Source organism: Microcaecilia unicolor, chromosome 1, assembly GCF_901765095.1.
Source record: "Microcaecilia unicolor chromosome 1, aMicUni1.1, whole genome shotgun sequence".
NCBI classification, from domain to species: domain Eukaryota; kingdom Metazoa; phylum Chordata; class Amphibia; order Gymnophiona; family Siphonopidae; genus Microcaecilia; species Microcaecilia unicolor.
The window spans coordinates 730,902,274-730,922,514 of record NC_044031.1 but is presented as its reverse complement, the minus strand read 5'-3'; the positions used below and the strand labels follow the sequence as shown (position 1 = coordinate 730,922,514).

At 41.4% G+C, this 20,241-nt stretch overlaps 1 protein-coding gene across 1 annotated transcript in view; it reads left to right on the top strand.

The window, feature by feature from the left end:
• The window catches only part of PPIP5K1 (diphosphoinositol pentakisphosphate kinase 1), a 283,513-nt gene that overhangs the window by 98,857 nt on the left and 164,415 nt on the right, over positions 1-20,241 (top strand). Inside the window, 6 exon segments of the mRNA XM_030189638.1 lie at positions 1,749-1,850; positions 7,875-8,036; positions 10,585-10,706; positions 11,660-11,761; positions 16,880-16,966; positions 19,891-19,966. Coding sequence (XP_030045498.1) covers positions 1,749-1,850; positions 7,875-8,036; positions 10,585-10,706; positions 11,660-11,761; positions 16,880-16,966; positions 19,891-19,966 — 651 coding nt within the window.

Genomic DNA, 20,241 nt, shown 5'->3' with positions numbered 1-20,241 from the left:
TTTTCATCCATTTGATTTTATTAGTTTTATATTTCTTACATTCTAGTTTTACATTTTTATAGTTTTGCATGTTGATTATCTGTCCTATAAAATTTCAGTGTAGGAGCATTAGGTTTTTGGCATGTGTGAATTTTAGCATACCTTACTGTAAGGGTGACACTGCAGTAAGAAGTCCATCACCCTTCCTAACCAAGTAATTTGCTCTTCATTACCATGTTAAGTATTGAAAATCACCCAGATTTCTTTCATCAGAGCAAGTGCAGGAAAGAAGCACACATTATTCTTGTGGCATTCTTTCACAAAGCATTTTCATGACTTTCTTGATCTTTGTCTCTTTTCCTGCCTCTGCCGCTAAGCATCTTGATTTTATGTGGGTGTGTGTGGATTTTAAGTCTGTGTTTACCTTTACATTCTTTCTTTACCTTTGTTTATTAGATGCTTAAACTTTATACAGTTTATTTTGATCGTTCACCTTGAACTCTCTTCAGATTCTTCTCTGTAGAAAACAATTTCATATGCAGTAGTTTTATATGGAAAATGATACAACATAAACTGAAGGTCCTTGTTTCTCTATCTTGCTTTTATGTGAGGTGCAATATATTACAGTATAACCTTGGCCATTCTTCTTGTCTTTTAGCTGAAAAAACAATATTGTCTGTCTTTTAACATATCTGCATTTCTTTGTTCTTGATTAGTATTTGCAACAGTTATTCTGTTGCCTCTGTTAGCTGGGCTTGCAAGACCTGCAAGTTATGTTTTCTTTCATTGATGGCTTTGTCTATTGGGAGGGAGTAAATGTCTGTAACCGTGAATTCTGCTGTATTCCTGTTGGTTGTGTTGGTGTCTGGTTATTGTAAAATACACTTCTAGTAACTCTATTGGTCCTGGTGTGGAGAAAACTGGAGCCTGTGTAGGCTGCTGTACCTTTTAAAGGGCCAACGAATATGATGTCTTGGAGATAAGTTTTTAACATGAAAAGCTTCCTTTAGATACCATGCTCTGGTGATTATGTGTTAATGATATGTGTATGTCATTGTTATATGTGTGTATGCATTTCAGTGTTGCATGCTCGCATTTACTCGCGTCATTTGCTTTGATTGTATATGTTGGTGTAAAGTGGCTCATGACTATTTTGATGCATTGGGTTGCTGTGACATCTTTGACTCTTGGTTTGTGTATTATTTCATGGTTCGGGTTGCCCTTCAGCCAGATGGCTGTGTTTCGGAATGATATGCTCTTGCATGTGCTGGTTTCCTCGGTTGTTAGGGAATATTTATACTGGCTTGTGTGTGTTTGCATTGTGTATGTGCACTGATGAATATTTTGGAATCCTTGCTTGCTATAGTAGCAGTTGCTGCCCTTAACCTTAATAATAGTGTATACTGACTGTTATATCGTGCATGTAATTTGCAGGCTGTGGTTCAGTTTTCCCTCCTTGCAGTTCTTTGCAAGCATTTTCTTGTGAGCTATGCAGCATTTTGGTCTTTTTTTAAATGGTCTTGCTTCTAGCCTTCTTGCACTGAGATTATTTCACAGTTTTCCTTTAATTGCAAAGTTTGTTGTATTTTGGTCTCTTTGTGCTCTTTCCTGCTCCTGTGATTCTAACACTCCCACACATTTGTTCCATCTAAGTTGGGTATTTCTGTGGGGTTGTATTTCTGTTATAGCTTTTCTGTCATTTTGTGACGTTTTTCTTGTCTCCGTTACTTGGCCTCTATTTGCAGACAGGTTCTTTCCTTTTATTTCAGATTGGTAGTCGCAGCAGTGTCTATTCCCCTGAAAGCAGCGTACGCAAAACTGGCTCTTACATTTATGAGGAATTCATGCCTACGGATGGCACTGATGTGAAGGTACAGAGGTGTAGATACAGAAGAATGTCTTGCTCCATGCAGAGGATTTATACATTAATTTTGACCTCCTGCTCAAATGTTGTCTGTTGGGGCCTTTGCAACTAACCAAGGTTTTTTCATGATTTTTAGACATCCTTTAAGTAAAGGACTGTAGGAAAACTTTTAGGTTCTTGACCACTTGTCTGTCTTTGTGACTGTCACGAAATGCCTAGCACCCACCTGGGGTTACCCAGTGGCCACCTGAAGGGTCTGCCCAGAACTGCCCAGCCTCACCTGCACTTGGACTCATGCTCTATACTAGCACCGTCCACCCACTGACTGGGTCCCGCTTACCTCTGAGCTAGTCTCCCACTCAGCTTATTTCCTGGTGATTTCTAGGATACTGGGACCACACTCCAGGGGTCCCACAGCTCCCAGAAAACACGTACAGACCCAAAAACATGACCCAGGATTCGTAGTCAGTCTAGGACAGCAGAGTCAATAAACTAAATAAGGTTTATTTTCACAGAACTTGAACAGTGAACAGAAAAAGGTGAAATCAGCAAGCAATAACAGGTAACTGAATCAATTATAAAACTAAACGTTTGTTTACTACCTGGGTAGTACCTGGGGAGTTCACAGGGCCTCAGTAAAGATATCTTTCTCTCTCCAATCCCTGGATGAGTCTGGGGAAAATCCAGTATCTTCAGGCTAGATTTGAAATCCGGGGCCATCAGAGCCCAGAGCATCAATTTTGAAAGTAGCTGCCCAATGGTACTGCAGATTGCCTTCCCATAAGCTGAAACTGGAAGAGAGAAAGTCTTTTTCTGCAACAGCTTTAAAATTCAAAACAAGCTGATATGTTAATTTCTAGAATTCCGGAGATGACTGGTAATGCAGGCCTCCGTGAATGCCAATACCGAATTTTGCATAGAGCATACCTCACAAAAGCTCAGATTTTTCGAATGGGAGAGGTGGAAGACCCACTATGTGAAAAATGTGGAAGATTGCCTGGGTCACTGTTTCACTGTTTGTGGGAATGTTTTCGGGTACACCATTTCTGGAGGGAGGTTCTACAGTATCTGTCCTTTTTGTTGGGCTCTGGGGTAGTGGACTCCCCGATGGGTGTGTTACTGGATAAACATGAGGTGTTTGTACTGCAGAGCATATCTGGAAGACACTTGATCCGTAGGGCCTGTTTGGTTGGCAAGAGGTTATTACTTTGTCAATGGGTGGGCAATACTCTCCCGGATTTTGGCACTGGAGGAATAGATTCCATGAACTAATGCTGTGTGAGCGCCGAGGGGTGGGAGGTTCGAAAAGGAGGAGGAAGGCCTTTTTGGACATTTGGGGCCCATATATTCAGACACTACATACCAGGGATAGAAGTCTGGTCCTGAATTCCCTTTGATTTTACAGCAAGATACATTTCTGGAAGATACCTCAGGGTGGGTTAGGAGGGAAAGGGAGGGTAGACGGGAAGAGTATGATATAAAATGAAGGGAGTCTGTGAGATGGGAAAAGGAGGATGACATTTAAAGCCGTGATATGTTCCTCCTGCCCTGTGGGCGTTAACTTGTTGATGAATCACAACTTTGACATACGATGGAGGAGACATGGAAAGTAGTGAAACACAGGAACTACATGTACTGACTACAGAATGTTGACAGCATTCCATATTTATTTTCATTATGAACTTGCTGAACAATGCTATGGTTACTGATTGATACAGTCCAAAGGTTCCTGTAAAGCTTTCTTGACAATAATTCTGTACAGATTTTCTCTTCAACAATGGATACAGTCAATAAACATATTACAAAAAAGGGAGGGGGATGGGGAAGGGAAAGGAGGGGAGGGGGAACAAAAATGTTGATGATAGATGTTCAGATGTATTAGTACAGGTTTGAAATGTTTACTATCGGAGTTCTAAGGATTGGCATGATATTGTATCATTTATGCATTCATCAATAAAAACATTACAAAAAAAAAAAAATTCAAAACAAGCACCATCTGCTGGCCCTTTATGAGAAACACACCATGAAATAATACAGTTCTTAGGCTCAGATTTTGTCACAGTGACTTTTTAAAAAATAAATCTGCACTTATGCAAGTTTTCTGTGCATAAATGGTTTAACAACAGATATATACAGGTAATAGGAAATTCTAAGTTTAAAAATACAGATAAAAGCAGGAAGAGCAGGTGACCTTATGAGCCAAGATATACTCCCTTCACATTCTTCCCCGCTCACATACCAAAGCATCTTGACACACACTGGCAGTCCTCCCAACTACACCACACATGCACAGAATTACAACAATAACAAAATTACTGGGACTAAATAGTACAATGCGCAATATAAAGTACTAAATAAATAAACGTCTTTGGAAATTGTGGGGGTCTTTTACTGAGCAGCAGTAAGCTCAACACAGGCTTACCGTTCGCTAAACCGGAAGTACCGCCGGGCTACCGCAGCAGCCCAGCGGTAGGTCCCACCCCCCAGCGTGCGCCATTTTTTATTTTTGTAGCGCTGATGTTTAGCTGGTGGTAATCGCTGCCCGGTTACTGTGGGAACCCTTATCACCTCCTCAGTGGGTGGTGGTAAGTTCTCCCTCCCCGAAATGGCTGCATAGCAAGTGCTTCACTTGATGCACGGCCATTTCTTTAAAACAAAGCTGTGGTAAAAGGGGTCCTCAGCGCGCTTCAAAAACAGACCCCCTTTTTGCTGTAGCTTAGTAAAAGGACTCCTGTATGTACTCCATGGAATGCACTTTTACACTTTGTCAAAACCGCTCCCCTTTTTCTAGTACCATTCTTGGATCACTGTACATGTGCAGTCGGAGTCCAACTACTAGGTGTTGCAGTTAAGAAATGGCTCAGATTGAGACCCAGATGCAGAGGATAAGAAGCCTAGCTCTGGAGTCCTAGCCAAATTTCTCGCATCTCAGTGTGCCAATGTACTGCTGACACTGAGCTGGATACTGCTCTAATTTTAAACTTTGTTGTCTGCTTTGCCTTGAGTCATTTGTAATTCTCCGAGGATAGAATGTCAGCTGGATGATATATGTATATGTGCTCTCTATTGTGTGTGTATACCCTATCCTCCGGATTCTATATAATGCTCAGTGCTGGGCACTGGAGTTTGCCTGTGATATATGTATATGTGTGCCCTGTTGTGAGTGTATACCATATCCCCCGGATTCTATATATAATGCTGTGTCCTGGAGTTTGCCTGCAAATCTGAGATCCATGTGCAACTTGACAAGATAATAGGCACCAATTGGCCACTTGGTGCTAATTGAAGTTGATCATGGATCTCCCCCGTGTGCTATTCTCTAACATGGTGCTTAACTTTTCTCGACCACAGTTAAAAAGGGGGTGTGGTCATGGGAGGAGCATGGGCGGGTCATGGGTGTTCCCAAAAGTTAGGCAGCACAAAAAAAGCACACAAGGGCCTTCAAGACTGGGACAATAGGAAATGATTTATTCAGAAAATATCCTGATGGGCCGTGCTTTGGCTATATTTCACCTGCGTCAGGGGTCTTTGTTATCTGACCACTTTGTTTTTCCAATTGTGTTGGTCTTGGTCTCTCTATCACTTCCTTTTGTTGGTTTTCTCTTAAATCTTTTTCCAGAATCTCGTTTCACGTTTATTCAGAACTTTCTACTCCACCTCAGCCAGGTCACAGTTAGAACCATTCAGTGAAGGTGTATTCTGGGCTTCAGTTCTTCCTCAAAGGGGGTCCTAGTCTTTCTTCCCTGGGCCTCTGTATCGGGGCCAAGTTATAGAATTTGCCAATCCATGCCTAATTTTGGAGGTTGAACTTACACCAGTTTCTGTCAGGCATAAGTCGGGTGCCTAAAGTTAGGTGCGATCTGCACGCTATGCCGATATTCTGTAAAGGGCGGGCACTCTTTATAGAATACCAGCTGAGCACTGATCATTTGGGTGCTATTTATATATTTTGCCCTATGTGTAGTACTAGGCACCAGATGGCACCCTGAATTCCATAATTTACACACACACCCATTTAATATAAAACACAATAGAGTATATGTTAAATAAATCTTGATACTTTAGCATCTAGGGAATGGATTGAAACTTTGAATTAAGTGATACGATTGAAATCCTTTAACTTATACCCAGAGTATATTATTACATTTCTAAAATGTTCTGCGACCAAGACCCCTAATGAGTTAACGTTTACAATATTAAAGTACATTTTTAATTCTTTTTTTTCTTGTTTTTTCAGCTGCTTTAGGTGAAGTTGAATAGTCGCTAGAACACTTTGTAATGTCAACTGGCATTGTTAAAGCGGGTTAGTGCCTCCTGATGTGCTGGCAGTGCATCAAAGGATTGATGCTCTCAGACCCGTCACAGGGCTAGATTCTTCTTAGCTGTTGTTAATTAAAAATTAACACATGGAAGGCTGTGTGCTAGAGCAGTGCTTCTCAACCCATATCCTTGAGACATATGTAGTCCCATCAGGTTTTCAGAATATCCACAATGAATATGCATGAGATAGATTTATATGTACTGCCTCCTTGGTATGTAAATCTATCTCATGCATATTCATTGTGGATGTCCTGAAAACCTGATGGGATTAGGTGTGCCTCAAGGACCAGGTTGAGAAGCACTGTGCTAGAGTACTTCAACAATGTGTTTGGGCTCATAAGTACATAAGTGTTGCTATACTGGGACAGATCGAAGGTCAATCAAGCCCAGTATCCTATTTCCAACAGTGGCCAATCCAGGTCACAAGTATGTGGCAAGATCCCAAAACAGTACAATACATTTTATGCTGCCTGTCCTAGAAATAAGCAATGGATTTTCCCAAGTCCTTAATAATAGCATATGGACTTTTCTTTTTTAAACCCTTCTAAGCTAACTGCTTTTACCACATTCTGTGGCAACGAATTCCAGAGTTTAATTACACGTTGAGTGAAGAAATATTTTCTCCTATTTGTTTTAAATTTACTACTTTGTAGCTTCATTGCGTGCCCCCTAGTCCAAGTATTTTGGAAGGAGTAACAAGCAATTCATGTCTACCTACTCATTATTTTATATACCTCTATTATATCTCCTCTCGGCCATCTTTTCTCCAAGCTGTAGAGCCCTAGTCGTTTCAGCCTTTCCTCATAGGGAAGTCATCCCATCTCCTTTATCATTTTCGTTGCCCCTCTCTCTACTTTTTCTAATTCCACTACATCTTTTTTGAGATGTGGTGACCAGAATTACACATAGTATTCAAGGAACTAGGTCCTGCTTTGCCTCTTAGAGGCTATCTGTTAATGCTGTGGTACAAAGTTCAAGTTTTAAAACTAGGGGGAAAAGGGTATAGAGACTATTCGATGAAGTCTGCTTTTTCTTTTCTTCTTTTTTTTTTAATCTGCCTATCAATAAACCTACATTTCCTCCTTTAAACCCCAATCTTTAAGTTCCTGAATCACAGAGCAAAATGATGTTCTCTTACCAGAGAAATGTCCTCGTCTCAGAAAGAAAGTTAAGTGAGACTTTTCCTCTCTATATAGTTTTGATTCTAAGGGGACTTCTTAAAACAAACCCTTTGAAGATATAACTCAATAATCAAATTTACCTCAGTAACCTTTGCAAATGTTCTACATCCTCGCACCTTAATTAACACCTAATTCAGGTCAGTAACAGTACTACCTCTCTAGCAGCCAAAGCACTGAAAATAACTGTCTTTTATGACAGAATCTGAGCCTTGCTACAAAGTTATTTGGCTGTCAAGTTTCTACCTCTAGAAAAAGTTTGTTTAAACCTATGGGAAAAGTTTCTACCTCTAGAGAAAGTTTCAGTTTAAAAGTATGAGAAAAGGGTTGTACACTATGGAAACTAGTTAATAATGTTTCTCTCTCTCTCTTTCTCTTTTTTTTTTTTTTTTTTAATTATTATTATTTTAACACCTGGGGGATGCATTGTAATGAGTTGATTTTCATCCCATGTTTGCCTGTGTATCTCTGTGCTTATGTAAAATATTTCTGTATGTGGAAGAGATGACATCCTGTTTTAAATCTTTACTCAGGTATACACAGTGGGACCCGATTATGCTCATGCTGAAGCTCGTAAATCCCCAGCTCTAGATGGAAAAGTGGAGCGTGATAGCGAGGGTAAAGAGATTCGCTATCCAGTTATGTTGACAGCTATGGAGAAATTGGTTGCTCGCAAAGTTTGTGTGGCATTCAAGGTTAGTAACTCCTTTTTGAGGATCTGAAATTTTTCATTGTTCTTCTACATTTTAAGTGGCTATTTCTGAAGTTTTAAAGCCTGTAAAGCACACAGGGATCCTGTTTGAATAAAAGGCTCTAGGCAAATATGAATGATTGTCTAAGGTTAAATCGTAGCTTATCTAGGGATGTAAATGTGATATTGGGACAAGTGTGATTCTCTGTGGGTGTTTGGATAGTTGCTGTCCTGTTATGATTGGAGTTCCTTTTGTTTTGTCATTTTGATTTTTGTTTTTTTATTTTGTAAACCACTGTGACCTCAGATTTGGTGGCATTACAAATTGAAATAAGCAATAAACAATATCTAATGTACTCTCTGTCCTTAACTTTTGTTCCTCTTGTTTTTTGAAATTGCTGACGTGTCACATTGCAACATAACACTTATTCTTAGATTAGTGAAAGGTTGTTTTATGGGAAATCTTGAGTAACTAAAACCAGCTTGCCAGCTTTCTTTCACAAAAGGAGTCTGACATCGTGAAGTCTTGCCAACTAATTATAATTTTGATTCAGTTGCGAAGCAACCAGGCCACCATGTTGCCAATCAGTGGCTCAGATCTTCCGTTTTCTTTCTTTCTTTGATTTATACCCCTCTGGGTGGCCAAACATACAAGTTCAAATAAGAATATAAAATACAATAAATAAAGAAACAAAAATACATACACAAAGTCTGTTGCTCTTCAACTATTACCAGAATTTAGAGGCAAACCATCAAATATAAACCGTTGTAAGCTTACTCAGCCTTATCAGCAAGCGTACAAACTATTATGGGCCTACCAGGAATTTACAACTAAGATTTTGTTTCTCTTTGAGTAGCATAAAAGAGCTTCTCTCCCACACATAAAAGCACATCAGTGCAGAAATAGGAGAACTGTGACTGGAGTGTGGATGCCGAGACAGAGTAGGATAGAACATTTTAGACTAGGAGGAGAAGGGCTTCTGAAGCTAAAGAAGGGAATTGAAGCTGGATTGGGAATTGCTGACCTATTCTACTGACATAGAGTAATAAGCTGCTGAGGGGAAAGAGTTAAAAGTGGGAATGGGAAAAAATTAAAACTGAGGGGGTACGACTGAGGCTGAGAGGTGCTGTTGGGAGGCATTGAAGATGATGCTTGAGGCTTGGAAGCACGTAGAGAACATGAGTGAGGAGGTGAAAAAAGCCTGCGTATTGAACCAGAGAAGTGGAGAAAGGACTGAGGATTGAGCAAGTGCACACAACGCAGATACATACAAATAATGTAAAAGAATGTCTGAAAATTTAGTATACTCCATGGAGAACACATTCCAAGTCTAGAAGGAGAATGTACTGCATGTGTATTCCACTGTGAAATTTTTGATCTCAAATCCTGTCAGTATGATTCAAATTCTTCTATTTATTGCTGAGATTGTGTGTTACATCTTTCCTTTTCATTGAATGGCCCCGGGTTTTCACAGACATTGTTTGAATATCAGGAATGAGACTGCTTTCTCCTTTAACATAGGCAACCGAGACCCCTCGGGCCTGCCATGTACTGAATTCACCACCATAACCCGATAAAGACACCACACACAGTATTTTCTTGAAGTGGCACAACTTGGCCGCAGCTTTATTTTATATACAGAACATCTCTAAACCCTGGGCATACCCAAGCCGCTCACAGCCTCTGGCTCATTACCCGGACCAAGTCCGCCGCCCTAGCAAGACTGACCAATCGTAAACCGAGCTCCCCGCCACACAGCAAGGGGGCCGTACCGTAAGCGCAGCTACTAGCTGCCTATCTAATACCCTCCGGCTTGGGTACCCTGCCTAAAGCTGCGACAAATAATACAAGTATACATCATACTAGTACTGGGGGGGGGGGGTGTTTGGGTGCAGTCTGTTTGCCCGGACGCCGGAAGAGGTCGTCCGGGCTCCCTCCTGGGGCTTTTAACCCTCCCGTCGCTCCTCCCATTTGCCAGCGGGGTGCCCTCGGACTACTGGATCCTGCACCCTGCGCCTCGCTCGCTCCCGTCGGGGCACGGCGCCATGTTATATTCGGCTTCGTGCACCCATGGGGCACTGCGCCTTACTTGTTTCTTCACCTGGTGTAAATGTAAACTAGTTGTTTAAAGATGGTATTTAGTAAGTCTGCTAGAAAGCTCTTATTTATTTTGTTCCAAAGTCAACACACATCCTGCACTGTATGATACTGTCCAGAACCAGCAATTTTTTTCCCTTTTGATATGCTTTAGTATTTTTTTTTTCACAGGGGAAACTACCTCTGGATACCTATGTGAGAAGTTCACAAGGGCATGTGTTAATGTTTCTGTGGTTGGATGCATCTTGATTTGAGTCATAATATTCTAATGATTTTCTGACTTTCTTCCTTTGGATGTGATGATGTTTCTCTGGTTCACCTTATCCAAGCGATGTCCATGTAGTAGCAATTCTTTAGCTAACATGCTGCTCCCAGTATATTTACATTTTATTTTGGGGGGGGGGGGGGGTGGTTGGACCTTCTCCTCAGTAATGTTTTCTTTTGTCATTCACAGCAAACTGTGTGCGGTTTTGATTTGTTACGAGCAAATGGACATTCTTTTGTTTGTGACGTGAACGGGTTTAGCTTTGTGAAGAACTCCATGAAATACTATGATGACTGTGCAAAAATACTTGGGTATGTACACTTCTGGGGTGTGATTTCAGAGGAGGCAGAAGAGAGATCATGGGTCACTTCAGATAGTTCATTTATTTCAAAGGTGCTATGCAATCTTTAAAGAAATGTCAGCATATTAGCAGCAACAAGTAAGAGTAATACAATATAAATTTAAATAGCAGAAATATTTAACTGAAATACTTTCATTACAATCAAATGTGGACATTTTTTCTCTTTCTTTTTGCCTGCACTGAAAAAACTTGGGGGCAGAGTTTCCCATTTATCCAAGATTAAGATTGGGGTTGAAAGGGTAAAGCAGTCAGACCAACACCGAATGAGTAGAGAAAGTATTGAAAGTGCAGGCTATATTGAGAACAATTTTAATTTATTTTCATTACAGGTAAACATGTGTTTACCATATACAAAACATATTTGAAAATTTCCCCTCCCCATCAGTGCAGGTAAAAGTATAAAATATAGCATAGAGTGGAGAGGGTCAAAGTATACAACAAAGCAATCCAGGAAAAAAGCACAGCAGGCTGTCAAGAAAAGGTACAAGTGTGCTTTATTAATGACCTGACATGGGCCGTGTTTCGGCATAAAACCACGCCTGCAGGCATGGTTTTACTCCGAAATACGGCCTATTACGAGTCGTTAATTAAGCACACTTGTACCTTTTCTTGACAGCCTGCTGTGCTTTTTTTCTGGAAAGCATAAAATATATGCAACGTAAATTCAACATACTATACTCCTACCTGTGGGTATTGTGTATCATGGTGCATGGACTATCCACGTTATGAAAGAGAAACCCCGTGGGTGAATTTTCTGCTAGAAATGAGCACATGGGCCTTTGAGCTCTGCAGAGAGTATGAAAATTACCCCTTTTGTGAATCAAATAGTGAGATAAGGTGACCCTCATTTGTGTACACATAGTAGAGATGATGTTTTCTTACACGTATGATCTTAATTTCTAGGAATATTGTCATGAGGGAACTGGCTCCACAGTTCCAAATTCCATGGTCCATCCCGACAGAAGCAGAAGATATTCCCATTGTGCCAACTACATCAGGCACCATGTAAGTAGCTGGTATAAGACAGTTCTATAAAGTGACTGAAATGTGTAAATGAATGAATATCTGAAGTTTTTCAGCTGCTTGTGGTTTCTATGCTGCAAAACAATATTTAGGTTAGCATGAAAGAAATTTACTTTCTTCTATAGATTATCGCTCCTGCCATAATGAAAGGGGCTAGTATGGATAATCTGTCTTCAGCTACAACTCCATTCAACTTTTGTGACTACAAAAAGTAGTCTGCAAAACTCCTGTCAGCTACACAGGTGCTACTCAAATGAATGCACAGAAGTCTAAACTATATGGTTCCATTGAAATAAAAAGGAGCAACACCAGTGCACCTCCAAACTTCTTATACAGTTGCCCATTTTGTACTAGTTTTTTTTTTTTTTTGCACTTTTTTTTTTCATTTCCCCTATTTCATTCCACCTTCTTTTCTTCTTGTTTTCCCCCAGTTTATTTCTAATAGAAAGGCACTTAATTGAGTTATGCACGTGGGCCATGTGATCTGGTCAGAGGATGCATTGAAGAAAATCATCACATGACCCATCTGAGAATTTGTTGAGCAGATGTTAGGAGCACATCAATTACAGGCAATTAGACTTTGTTTTCCTTAATCTTGCTTCCTGAAAATATCCCTCCCCCCCCCCCCCCCCCCACACCTTTCTATATCTCTGAAAGCAATCTTCTAAAGAGACCTTTAAAAGGATTTATACAGTAGTGCTAAGCCTCCTTCTCTTTTATCTAAACAAGTTCAATGAACAATCTTGTAACCTAACAGACACAAGTTCAAAACAAGTGGCTCATTTTCTATTCTAAACCACGTTTCAGTTAGAAATACAAATCCAGGTTGAGCAATCTCCAGCCAATCCCTAAGTATTTCCACCTTATTACAAATAGACCTTGCATTTATATAAAAACAGGGAATGGGCACTATATCTAATGAATTAGTATAAGCACAATGTTTTTGCACTAGTCTAAGACAATTTTGCTTAAATCCATATTTTTTATTTTTTTTGTTACATTTGTACTCTGCGCTTTCCCACTCATGGCAGGCTCAATGCGGCTTACATGGGGCAATAGAGGGTTAAGTGACTTTCCCAGAATCACAAGGAGCAACCTGTGCCTAAAGTGGGAATCGAACTCAGGTCCTCAGTTCCCCAGGACCAAAGTCCACCATCCTAACCACTAGGCCACTTTTCCACTCCGTTGTGTTTTGACATCTGTGTCTAATATTAACTGGGGTAGATCTTGATACTTTGAAACAATCAACCACATATCTATAGTTGGTTGTAAAATAATTTTTTTGGCTTTCTTTCTGAGATCACCACGTGAATAGTTTTAACTCCTCCAAGACCAGACGTGCTATGCTGAGTCTGGAGATTCCTTTTTCCTTCAAGTAATATTTCCTGAGTTTAATAATGCCAAAGAGGAAGGGAAAGATTAGAGGAGGTTCCTTCTTACCCTCTACGGACCCTACTGTTCGTCAGTTACCGATAACAGCATATGCAATGCCAGCTGCACCCAGGGGCGCTCCTTTGACTGGCACAGAGAGGAGTCCCGGTCAGAAAAGTGAGGTTTCACTAGCCCGCGGAGCCCAGAGAAGCAGGCTCTAGAAGCGAAGAGCATGCTGGGAGGAACGCTCGTTGAGCCCTCGGAAGTCGGGGATCTGTGGACGAGCTAAGGAGAGCTCTTCCCATGTCATTGTGACACTTCAAGAGGGAGTTTCTCCTGAAAAACAGAGCCTCTCAGTTACCCCTTTGCAAGCTGTGCAGATTTTATCCGGGCTAGAGGTAACACCTGGAACGCTGATGGGGGCTGAAATGTGGCCTAGCCCTGAGGTAGGCCTGCAGCCGTTGGAGAGACCAGCAAAGGTAACACTAGAGTCCTTATGATCGGCAATGGAATCCCTGCATAAGGTTTGTCTTATTTTTGTCTCCAATACAAAGTTGAATGCCTCAATGATAGAATCGCTTCAATCTAGACTAGTCCTTCAGGAGTCAAATATGAAAAATTATGAAACATCTTTATCCCAAGTTAAAGAGGTGGATTGTAAATTATTACAGAATGCTGCTGTTGTTCACCAAAGGCTGGAGAACTTAGAAAATGGAGCTAGATCATTTCCAAGATAAAGAGGCCTTGATAAGACTTTATCTGAGACAATCGGCTCCAGTTCTCTTTATGGGAGAAAAGATTCAGATATTTCCGGATGTCTCCAGAACGACACAGGAAAGAAGGAAGAAATTTCTATCTATGCAACAGGAAGTTTTGATTTTGGGTGCTAAATTTCAGTTAAGGTTCCCGTGTAAATGTGTGCTTCGGATAGATAATACTACTTACCATTTTTTTGAACCTTTACAACTTTGATGTTTTCTGGATGCAAGAATTCCTAAAACTGACTTATATCGACTTTCTGGTCTCGTAGAAAATAATGAGTCAGTTGAAATGATTGTTTGTGCGCTATTTTCTTTTATTCTATTCTCTCTTGTTTTCTCTTCCTCCTCTCAGGAATGATGTTTATCAGTCCCCCCTTTATTGTGGACTACAGCGTATAACTATTATTGTAGTAGAGGGATTTTCCCTGTGTACTTGTTTCCTTGTACCTTTTTCAGATTGCTTGACAAAGTTCGCTTTGGAATTGATGAAAAATGTTTAATTTAAAAAAAAAAAGAAGAACTCCCCAAAATAAAACCTAACATAGTAGGTGACTGCAGAAAAAGACCTGTACGGTCCATCCAATCTGCCCAACAAGATAAACTCGTATGTGCTACTTTATATTTATGCCTGACCTTGATTTGTATGTACCATTTTCAGGGCACAGGCCCTAGAAGTCTGCCCAGCACTAGCCCCGCCTCCCAACCACCGGTGCTGCCACCCAATCTCTGCAAAGCTTCTGAGGATCCATTCCTTCTGAGCAGGATTTCTTTATGTTTATCTCACGCATTTTTGAATTCCGTTACCGTTTTCATCTCCACCATCTCCCGCGGGAGGGCATTTCAAGTATCTACCACTCACTCTCTCCGTGAAAAAATACTTCCTGACATTTTTCTTGAGTCTGCCCCCCTTCAACCTCATTTCATGTCCTCTAGTTCTACCACCTTCCCGTCTCCAGAACAGGTTTATTTGCGGATTAATACCTTTCAAATATTTGAACGTCTGTATCATATCACCCCTGTTTCTCCTTTCCTCCAGGGTATACATGTTCAGGTCAGCAAGTCTCTCCTCATATGTTTTGTAACGCAAATCCCATACCATGTTTGTAGCTTTTCTTTGCACCGCTTCAAATTTTTTTTTTACATCCTTAGCAAGATACAGCCTCCAAAACTGAACACAGTATTCCAGGTGGGGCCTCACCAACGACTTGTACAGGGGCATCAAAACCTCCTTCTGCTGGTCACACCTCTCTCTATACAGCCTAGCAACCATCTAGCTACAGCCACCGCCTTGTCACACTGTTTCGTCGCCTTCAGATCCTCAGATACTATCACCCCAAGATCCCTGTCCCCGTCTGTACATATCAGACTCTCACCGCCTAACACGTACGTCTTCCGTGGATTTCTACTCCCTAAGTACATCACTTTGCATTTCTTCGCATTGAATTTTAATTGCCAAACATTAGACTATTCTTCTAGCTTCTGCAGATCTTTTTTCATGTTTTCCACTGCCTCCGGGGTGTCCACTCTGTTACAAATCTTGGTGTCATCCGCAGAAAGGCAAACTTTACCTTCTAACCCTTCGGCAGTGTCACTCACAAATATATTGAACAGAATCGGCCCCAGCACCGATCCCTGAGGCACAATTCTGTTCAATATATTTGTGAGTGACATAGCCGAAGGGTTAGAAGGTAAAGTTTGCCTTTTTGCGGATGACACCAAGATTTGTAACAGAGTGGACATCCCGGAGGGAGTGGAAAACATGAAAAAAGATCTGCAGAAGCTAGAAGAATGGTCTAACCTAAATAGAAAATGAAACAAACATCACCACTTCATGATTATAGATGAATCGGTGCAAATCTTTCAGCGTCGCACCTCAGACTGGTCTGACTGAAATACTCCCACCACAGCACGCTGAAGTGCTATGATGTCATAAGTGAGAGGGGCTTAGTGCAGTACCCAGCTGCTGGCCGGTTAAATAGGGCTTACCTGGCTATTTGTGAATATTCAACAGGAGATAGCTGGTTATATCCTGCTAAGTATTCCGGTTCAGTGTTTACCCCCAGATTCTATATAGTGTGCTTAGATTTAGGTGCTGAAATAGGTATAGATTCTATAACACCACACGTAACTTAGTTGACTTAACAAGTTAATGAGCCGCTGATAACAGCACTTAACAAGCAATAATGAGCACAAATTGGCACTGATTAGAATTTAGGCATACAACTCAGTAAGGGTATTCTGTAACGATGTGTGCCGACTTCTAACGCGCAGAGGCAAAAATGGGTGTGGTTATAGGTAGGGAAATGGGTGTTTCATGGACGTTCCAAAATTTAGGCACCTAGTTATAGAATATAGCCTAGTGCATCTACGCGCTGAGATTTACACCAGGTTTTCGTTGGCATAAATGGATATGCTTAGATATTGGGACTGACATATCAACTAAGCATATTCTATAATCGGCGCCTAAATCTAGGTGCCAATTATAGAATACGCTTAGCACTGATTTCAGTGCCAGTTTTTTAGACACTATATATAGAATTTCCTCCTTAGCGGCTAACCGGTTATATTGCACAATATAACCGGCTATTTGCTAATAGTCAGTGCATCGCTAGCTCAGTTTGGCGGCCAATAGCAGTCCTATCTTTGACTGGTTTAAACTTAACCGGCCAGCGCTGTTATTGACTTGACTGGTTAAGTTTAAACTGGCCAAAATTAAGCAGGATATTCAATACCAGTTACTGGAACCAGCACAGTATTGAATATCCAGTCTTACCACCAACCGCTGGAGTTAGCCAGTCTCTTGTGGTCTGAATATCGGCCCCTTATTCAGTTTTTGGTTTTATAATTTCCTTACACATATCTGCTGTATCTTGATTGAATAGATTTTGATGTTTCTTATTAGGTACTGACTTTGAAATCCATAAGTGCTTTTGAACATTGACCACCTTGTGACTCCCTCTCTCTGTAGGATGGAACTGCGATGTGTAATAGCTGTTATTCGTCATGGAGACCGGACTCCAAAACAGAAGATGAAGATGGAAGTTCGCCATCCCAGGTAAAAGACTGAGAAAGTTTGCATAATTGGGATAGTTCTCTAGCAGACAGGCATTTTTGGGTCCGATATTCAAAAAGATTTAATCGGACAGGAGAGGCTCCTGCCCAGTTAAATCACACTGAGCATCTCAGTAGGGGGGATATTCGGCGACATTTAACCTGGCAGTGTCCCTGAGTATCCTCGCTGACTGCTGTGGTACTGTCTGGGTAGAGCTAGGTTGGTCTGGGGGTGCAGTTGGAGCAGTCCTGGAAGTTATGTGGGCAATGTTTAGTGCCTTCATAGCTAAACAGACAAGTAGAATCACTTAAACAGTGGTCTTAACTTTGCCCAGTTGCTATGTGGGTACAGCAGTGAATATCAGCCATACTGTCATAACTTCTTGGTATCACCAACATGGCTATTCAGTGCTAGTGCCCAGACATGGCCTCGCATTGAATATCCAGGTCTAACCTAGTGGGGATGTTATCAACGTGAGCTACTGTTAAGACATGTTATTTAACTGTTAACCCCAGATATTAGTAACTAGGTCTTGTTGCATAAAATGGGACCTATGCGAAAATAGCACAAATTAATGGTAAAAGAACTTGTCTTAATGGTAGCCCACATTGATAACTTCCCCCCTTAGTTGGCAGCAGTCAGTATTTATAAAAAGATGCTCACTGCAGCAGGCTGAATATTGACTCATCTTGCTTTTAGAACCATTCCACGAGTCAAGATATAGGTGAAGTAGTATTTCCATTGTGTAGCTTCCCAGTATTTTCTGTCTTCAGCAAGTAGACAGCCTCTAGTTCTGAATGATTTGCTTCTGGTGCAGTTGGTCAGCTGGTTTCCATTTGAGCTTTGCAAGTGGCTTGAGTATGCAGAGTCATATCTGGAGGTCTTTAGATCCCTGTCTGTGTTGCCTTGCAAATTTACTTCTTTCCTACCTTCACCTCTCCCCTGTTTCCTGTGGAGCTCTCCTTTTCCAGCACAACAATCTTAAAAAAATAAATAAAGGAGAAGGAAAGAGGTTTGCTGGAGAGCGTGGGACAGAGCGTCAGTCCTGAGCCTTTCTTATCTGTGGTAAAACTTGTGGAGACTGTGAGCTTGGGGAGAGCAGTCGGCAGTGCTGACTAAAGTTTGATTCAGAGCTACTTGGAGGGCTGCAAGTTCCACTTGGTGCAGGGGAGGGATCCTGACTCACTGTTTGAGACATGTTGTGCTGCGCGACAGTCGGGGTGAGCTCCCACAGAGACAGTTAAGCGGTGTTCCCGCTGTGGGACCTGTTGTCCGGCGTTGGGGCATTGCAGTGCATGCAAGCTGGCAATCCCACGGGACGTAGAGGAAACAAGCGGAGGTTGGCGGCAGAACATCTTCGGATTCGATGCAGCATCCAAATGTACTGGGGTCTTTGGGCTCTGCAGCAGGTTTGATTTACAGTTTGATGTAGGAGAGTGCAGGAATAGGAACCATTTTGTCAGGTTCGACTGACAGTGAGGAGCAACCTCTGGCTGATCATACACAGAGCACAGCTGCCACTTTATAGACTTAGGGCCCAACAGTGCATTCAGCTGCATCAGGATCTTTTGTTTTCTCCGGAGTTTATATTTCTCTTATACCAGGCCTGTTTACTGAAGCAGGGAAAGTCAGTGTTGCTGCAGGGTGCATCAGTTTCTCGTCCCACTGCCCCTCTGGCTCCTAAGAGATCTCATTTATATCTTCAGGAGTGGGCATATGAGGCTCTTGCTGCTTCTCCTTCTTTATCTGATGTGGTCTCAGCCTATTCAGAAGAGCTATTGTTGAAGGAGTTGGGCAGACTGGATGGACCGTTCAGGTCTTTATCTGCCGTCATTTACTATGCTACTATGTAAGGAGCTGTTAGAGGAGAGAGTGCTCCTTACCGAGGAGGGGGATGATCCAAACGTATTGAGGCTGTTTCATAAAGAGGAGCTCAGTACTCTTATTTCTGAGGCACTGGAAGTGCTTTCTATTGAGGAGCCTTCTGCTTCGGCATCAGGAGTTCTTTGTTGATCATGAGGGGGCTTAGAGGTCTAAACCGCTGCTTCCGAGTGTTCTGCTTTTGAATGGAGACACTAAGAGCAGTCATAGCCTCGGTTCAAGCGGGAGAATTTCTCACCGACCTCAATCCCAAGGAGGTGTTCTTGCATATATCCATATGGTCACCGTATCAGAGGTTTGCATGTTTTACAGTGCTGGGTTGTCACTTCCAGTTAAGGGCTTTGCTCTTTGGTCTCACCACGTCTGCAAGAATGTTTATTTATGTTATTTTGGTGTTAGCTGCCTTCCTTCAGTGCCAGGGAATCAGTTTCCCTGTATCTCGATGACTTGCTCCTATTTGGACAGGGTGACGGCGACGGGCAAAGTTGTCCATCTTCTGCAGTCGTTGAGTTGAGGTCAATGAGAGCAGAGGTGTGTTTTGATTTAGGGTGTATTTATCCCTCCCAATATGGCAGTTCTCCTACCAATACATAGGAATGGTCTACAGTTCCTTGAGAAGTTTCTTGGGGTAGATTTGCATCTTATAAGCACTACTTTCTTAGGCTTAAGGGGGTCTTCTACAAAGCCGCACTACTGTTCTTAGTTCGCGCTAAAAATCAGCTGGCACTAAACACTGAGACGCCCATAGGAATCTAATACGTATTTCAGTGTTTACCATCAGCTATTTTTAGTGCAAACTAAAAACCTTAGTGTGGCTTTGTTAAAGACCCCCTAAGTGACAGTGCAGTCTGTTAAAGTTATAACCCGAGAGTCAGTTAAAGATGTATGTGTGTTGGGTTAGGCAGAGGTGGAAGAAATATTACGTATATTAGGTAGCAAGATTGGAGGGAATGGTGTTGATTATATCCCATTAGTAAAGAGAGACTGAAATCAGTTGCTCCCTATTTAGTTGAACTGACATGAACTGTCTTTTGTTATTAATTTAGGTTCTTTGAATTATTTGAACATCATGATGGCTATAAAACAGGGAAGCTGAAACTAAAGAAACCAGAGCAACTTCAGGTATTTACAAATACTATATTCCATTTGTCTATTTTCTGTATGAAAAGTTTCAAGGTGAAAAGTTTAAAACAAATCTGAGACTGTATTTGTTTACTTAGTGCATAACTGAGCCATAGAATGTGTTGCCAGAGGAAGTAACCAAGGCAGTTAGCATAGCTGTTTTAAAAAAGGGTTTACAAATGTTCTTGGAGGAAAATGCTATAAACCATTATTAGCCATGTAGCCTTGGAAAGGCTGCTGTGTATGAGTAGGAAGGAAGTAGATTTACGCTTTGA